This window comes from Oryzias latipes, chromosome 8, assembly GCF_053564925.1.
Source record: "Oryzias latipes strain Hd-rR chromosome 8, Olatipes_Hd-rR_3.1".
NCBI lineage: Eukaryota > Metazoa > Chordata > Actinopteri > Beloniformes > Adrianichthyidae > Oryzias > Oryzias latipes.
This window is the reverse complement of record NC_136244.1, coordinates 21,242,363-21,248,434: the sequence shown is the minus strand read 5'-3', so window position 1 is coordinate 21,248,434 and position 6,072 is coordinate 21,242,363. Positions and strand designations below refer to the sequence as shown.

Below are 6,072 nucleotides of genomic sequence, written 5' to 3'. Positions count from 1 at the left end.
TAGCAAAGGTGAAAATGCATCTAATCCTTTTAGTAACTAATAAAGCACACCAAATTTGCAAGTTGGAACTTCATAAGTGGTCCAGGAACCCACCTGCTAAGTTGCCGGCTTCACATTCAAAAACTTTTGTCACCACACGACATGATGGCAAAGGGGGTCCTCAGTCTCCAGAACCCCCCAACTAAACCCACTGAGGTTGTGGGAGCTTATGAGTTTCTCCCGTCATCTCTGACAGGCTCTCATTAGCTTTCATTCAGCATCTCATCACGGCTTCAAAGACAAGTGTCTCATCTTCCTCGAGGGGGGAATGAGAAGATCGGCGTGCTTTCAAAAAATGACTGGTATCCAGAAATTGTTGACCCGGGGCAACGTTGTCTCTCATAATTGGCTTCTTCACTCTGTCTGTCTTGGGTAATCATCAGAGAGTTATGATGCATTATGCTGCCTGGAAAACATCATTAAGTTCATTGTGGAAAAGTGATTCAATAACATATCATTTTCGTTTAGTGAACAAAACAGTGTTATTGAGGGGTGTTGTCTCTGAGAACACTGAGTGCTTTCTTCTTCTACCAAAGAATTACTCTTCAGTCCTGCAGTAAAGCCTGGACAGGGAGAGAGGCATAAAGTGGATTTCAATTGTATTAATGTCAAATACTGAAAACTTTCTGCATTTCTATGGTCTGTATCCACCTGCATACTTATAATTTAATAATAAAATGTTGTTAATATTTCCGAAAAATCAGAAAACAGGGCAACCGTAAAAACAAAAGTTGATCTTTTTGAGTGTGATTTATGGGGTAAAAATTGAAACACTTCCTGATATAGGGGTAACAACTTGTGACATCTCAGTCAGCCAGAAGGACATGACCAAGCTCCACACCTGGAGTCTGGATTTCAGTTTGCGCCCGTGGTGTTCAGGTGTGAATGAAAACCAGTAAGCTCATCTCATCCTCTCCCCGGGGCTGAAAAATAAAGGACAGACGGAGAAAAACCACCCGACCCAAATTCACCTTGTGTACATCTCCGAAAAGATCTGGCAGGGGGTTTCATCCTCTATATGCTTTTTCAGTTTTTTTAACCTGCAGGTTTAAAGCTGTGCACATCCAGTCGCTGCCCTAAAGTTATGTTATGACAACCAAGAACGTTGAGCAGCAAGAGCAAGAAGTGGCTTGAACAGATCTCAGGGTTTCTGACATGTGGGGGGTAGAAAAAAGGACCACTGTTGAGGTGTCTAGCCTGAAGATACAACCATCAGCTTGTGTACCATTAGGCTGCCATGGGAGACTGTCTGGGTCGGTGTCTGATTGTTGAATGAGGAAAACAAACAAACAGGAGCTTTTAATATGTTTTGCAGATAATTCTATCAAAGGATGCTTCCATGAACTTTACTTACCCTGCATTTATTCAAAAGTTACACCCTTGAAAATCAGCAGACACCATAGTGATGGAGATCTGGCCTGAGTTGATTGAGATGTGGCTTTGATAAAGTGCCAGCAGCGCCCAAGGAAGATTTTACTTGCATTAAATCACCAAGGAAGTTTGGTCATATTTTTCTCAACATGTTCTGGGAAATCCAACCATGCTATTTTCACACAGTACTCTGTGTCAGAGCCAACCTGTAAGTGATAAGCTCACAAATCTCTTTTCTCTTCACACTGACATCCTCTCCAAAGGGATCCACCACTTCATCTTGCAAATAAAACGTTTGATTTTCTTAACTTTAGAGTCTTTGATTGCAGGTTAAAAGGAAAATTCTGGATGGAAAAACAAAAATATTCTTACATCCTCCCATTAAAGAAAAAAAAACACTTAGATCCAGTCAGTGAGAGCTGACGAAAGGTAGCCTCAGGACACACATGTCAGTCTTTCCTGTCACATGTCTACATGTCAACAGATTATGCTCCTGCTCTTAAAGCTTGTGGGTCAAAAGGGTTTGTCAGCTACTGCTTTTCAGAGGTGCAATGACAAATGTTGCCCACAACTTACTTTTTGAATTGGTGTATCATCAAAAACAAAATGACTTATTATCTAGAGCTAGAGTCCAAAAATAAAATTAAACATCAAAGTTTTCAACTTAAAAAACGATTGAATGTTATTTGATGAGTAATTTATTTTCCAATTCTTTATTTTTTTTAACCATTAAATACTTATAATAAACATTAAACAAAGATAATATAGAAACTAATTTGTTGCAACACAGATAATGTGCACTTTTTATGCTATTTACCATAAATAACAGCTTTACCGCTTTAAATTTGATTATTAAAAAAAGAAAACATAAATGTCAAAGAGAATACTCTGTGTAGTTTTTTTGAAACAGAGTGAGCACTCCTGTTACTATGGAGCTGCTCAGCTTCCGCTTTCTCACTTCCGTACACAAATACTTGGCTGATGACGTGTACACTGCCCTACCGTTAGTAAGCTAGCTTAGCCGGCTGTCAGAATAAGGGTCGCTAGAAAGAAAATAAAAAAGGTAGCGATACAAGAAAAAGGGTCTTCGTCACACATGTAAAATGGAGACGCTTTACCACCAAACAAATAAGTGAGTAAAATGTATTTCCGTAGAAATATTGCAGACCTGTTTAGCTAACTTTAGCTCACAATTTTAAGGCTAACATGTTTCCCCAAATAAAACAATTTAATATAACCAATACGTATTCTTTTCTTTTTTTTTAATCAGTAAACGTATTTTTAAAATAAAGGACAAATATTGAGCTAGTTGCTTTTTATTAACCTGTTTTGTTTTTGGCTGGATTAGGCAAATCCAGGAGGTTCAGTGTCTGATGGGAAACCTGGAGAAGACAGACCGTCAGTCAGTTCACTGTAAGTTCTTCTGAATGGATCATTTGACCGTTCTTAACATCTGTCATCCTTCTTTTCGGTGTGTGTTTGCTTGTGGTGTTTATTTCTGTCCGGGGGGGGGGGGGGGGGGGGTTGTCATTGTTTTGGCTGATTGCTAATGTTTTGAACACACAAACAGGACAGCGGGGGGTTGAATTGCTCCTGCCTGGTCGTTGTCTGTGGATGGTGGTGCCTACCCCATCAGCCCAGGGCGAGGCTGGTCCCGGTCTCACTGGCACAGGAAGTCGTTGGGTGGGAGCAATGACAGAAGCTGAGAGGGCATGGCTTTTAGATAATGTTAGGAGCCAGGCAACCTTTGTTCCTTCCACATATGATGACATCACTTTGTTGTTTCTCCCAAGAAGGACATAGGTCCATTGTGGAGGGTCATTTTGTTACTAGCTGCTGATCTGGGAGGGGAAACTTGGGATAAATGTCATTTTTTTTCACAATTATTGGGGGATTTAAAAGTTTTCTTCTGTTTCTCAATTTTAAGTGCTAGAGAATGAACTCCAGATCCGGACTGACCAGATCCTCAATCAGCTTGAGCGACTTGAGATCCTGGTCAGCAAGGAACCACCGAATCGCCGCCAGAACGCCAAATTGTAAGTTTAGAGTCACTGTGGTCATAAAGCTCCAAAAGTGACAGGGGTGTAGAAGACCAGACAGGCAGCCCGTCCTGCCCCGAGGCGTCGAGTCTCTATAAAAACATTTCCTCAGAAGCCCCGTCATCACCAGCATTCCTGCTGCATCGAGCAGATTCATCTTTGAGCTGGGTAAACAGGCCTCGGGGGACACAGTTTATCCCATCCCAGAGCTTTCCTGTGATCCCAGCAAGTGCCTTGGACCTGGGAGGGACTCTTCATTTCAACTGCGTGAGATTGGAAGTCAGCAAAAATGTTATTATCCAAAGAATCACGAAAGCTACAGTCAAACTTTGCGACAAACTAGTGATAAACAAATTGAAACAAATCAAAAGCTGATGTAAAATGTTTTTATTCCACTTCTAATATTTCTGAGCGGGTGGGATGAACACGAAGACCTCATTGCACCGTGTTTAAAGATCCACTCTGATCATCTTTTGTAAAAGCGTTCCCTATGGTCTTTATAATTATGTTTATGCTGTTTTTAGCCAAAAATAACAAAAAAAAACTGTGTTTTCTGGGACATAGTTTCTGCAAGCGGCAGAAGAAAAGTTGCCTCTGAATTGTGTGGGTGGGATCATTGGCGTGGTGTAACCCCGCCCCCCCTTCCTCTTCTTGTTGCTGAGAGCTCGGAGGAGGGAGCTTGTGCGTATTTTCTATGTAACGAAGAAGCTCTTTTTCATTTTTTCGTCTGCTCCTGATTCCCAACAATTTGAATAAAGAAACATTTCTTTGAGTCTAATCTTGTTTTAATATCATCAGAAAAACACTACAAGAAACATGTTAGAAACTCTTTAAGTGAAGAAATTAGTAATCACAAATGTAAAAATATTTTTAAAAGGTCATGAAAATTTTCAATTTACCCTACAAATATGGCATTTCTCTCAGCTACAACCAGCTAGAAAGAAATTAGTTTCCTTCAGCTGAGCGGATAAGGTAAAGATAAAACCCCCCGTACACACACCAGTCGTTTGATTAAAAAAAAAATAATAATTTTCTGCTGTCTCTCAGACGAGTCGACCAGCTGAAGTACGATGTGCAGCACCTACGGACCGCCCTACAAAACTTCCAACATCGACGCTATACCAGAGAGGCGCAGGAAAGAGAGAGGGAGGAACTGCTGAGCCGCACTTTCACCACAAACGTAAGTTATAAGATCCTGAAAAAAAGGCTGAAATACAAACTCAGATTCTTTGAAGTGTCCAACAAAATCGGCAAACATCTGTAAAGTTGTTTATTCAGGATATTGATGCTGGAAACAAAGTAATCCATGAAAATGTCAGTATTAAGCTAAACAGTTGTTTTGATTAACAGGATGCAGATACATCCATCCCCATTGACGAGACTCTGCAGTTTAACAGCAGTTTGCACAACGCACACAGAGGAATGGATGACCTGCTGGGCAGCGGCAGTGGCATACTCAACGGCCTCAGAGATCAGAGATCTACACTCAAGGTTTGTGTGAAGGAGCCCTAACCTACCAAACTATAAAAAAAAAAAATGCCTGCGAGCGCTGCAGAAAGGAGCCCGCATGGTTGTTTGATCAAAATTCCTTATTGTTACTGAGCATATTCCCAGCCACAGAGTGACTCCGTGTTTCCAGGGAGGAGATGGGCTTCCTGGTTTGGCTTCAGACGTCCTCTTATCAGGGTGTGACTGATCACCACCCATAGCCTTGAACCTCAACCATGAGAAACTGGCCGTGCCCGGAATGTGTTGGCACTCGCAAAACCAATAACCATAGAAAATGACGTTTTATTCCTTTTTTTTTTTTGTGGTTCTGGTTCTTCACAGGGAACCCATAAGAAGATGCTGGATGTGGCCAACATGCTGGGGCTTTCGAACACTGTGATGAGGTTCATAGAGCGGAGGGCCACACAAGATAAGCTCATCATGATTGGAGGCATGCTGCTGACCTGCGTCTTCATGTTCTTGGTGATCAGATATCTGGGCTGATCCGTTTCTGCAGCCCGTCATCCCACAGGATATGAAATTTTACATTCAGTCATTTTTAATAATGGTGCCAGAACCTCCAAATGGGTTTCCACCATTATCTTAAGAATTTTGCTAAATGTTAAGGTTAAAAGATCTCCTAAACTTCCAGTATTTTGGGCGATTAAAGCTCTTAGAGGAGATCTGCAGATTCACTGCCAAACACCCTTCCATCAAAACCACTGTAGGAACTGTAAATCTTTGCTTTTGTCTAAACAGTAATTTTGTTAAAGTGCTTTCTTCTGCATTTGTATTGCAAATGAAGAAGTCTTCAGAATACAATGTATAATTTTAGTTTCAAACTGTTTTTTTTTTTGTAGTCTTAAGAGTTTTTAGCACATTCAAGAGTCCAGCAAAGGTGGAGCTGGACCTTAAACAGCAGCATAAACATGAAACATCATCTCCTATATGTAAAACTGAAACTTATCGAAGGATTTGTTTGTGCAGATTAAATGAAACAATTATCAGAATATAAAATTCAGTTAAATAAGTAAGCAGTCCTCAGAATGATGTGCTTTCTGTATGGGTCTAGTCTCACTGTGTGAGTGATTTAACCAACAGAATAAACTGTTTCCTTTGTAAACCTTTATGTTGA

General features: G+C 40.7%; 1 protein-coding gene across 1 annotated transcript; it reads left to right on the top strand.

Annotated features, from left to right (window-relative positions):
• The first annotated feature begins 2,365 nt into the window (after window positions 1-2,365).
• gosr2 (golgi SNAP receptor complex member 2) lies at window positions 2,366-6,060 on the top strand. Its single transcript, XM_023957442.2, has 6 exons — window positions 2,366-2,542; window positions 2,759-2,823; window positions 3,338-3,446; window positions 4,497-4,629; window positions 4,800-4,940; window positions 5,280-6,060. Exons 1-6 carry the CDS (start codon window positions 2,514-2,516, stop codon window positions 5,439-5,441), a joined length of 639 nt encoding a protein of 212 aa, XP_023813210.1. The 5' UTR covers window positions 2,366-2,513; the 3' UTR covers window positions 5,442-6,060.
• The last annotated feature ends 12 nt before the right edge of the window (window positions 6,061-6,072 follow it).

Excerpts from the sequence above, each read along its gene's own strand:
- gosr2 (XM_023957442.2), top strand. The coding sequence starts at position 2,514 with ATGGAGACGCTTTACCACCAAACAAATAA. Across the intron at positions 4,630-4,799 it reads GCCGCACTTTCACCACAAAC|GATGCAGATACATCCATCCC; the intron begins GTAAGTTATAAG and ends TTTGATTAACAG. Across the intron at positions 4,941-5,279 it reads ATCAGAGATCTACACTCAAG|GGAACCCATAAGAAGATGCT; the intron begins GTTTGTGTGAAG and ends GGTTCTTCACAG.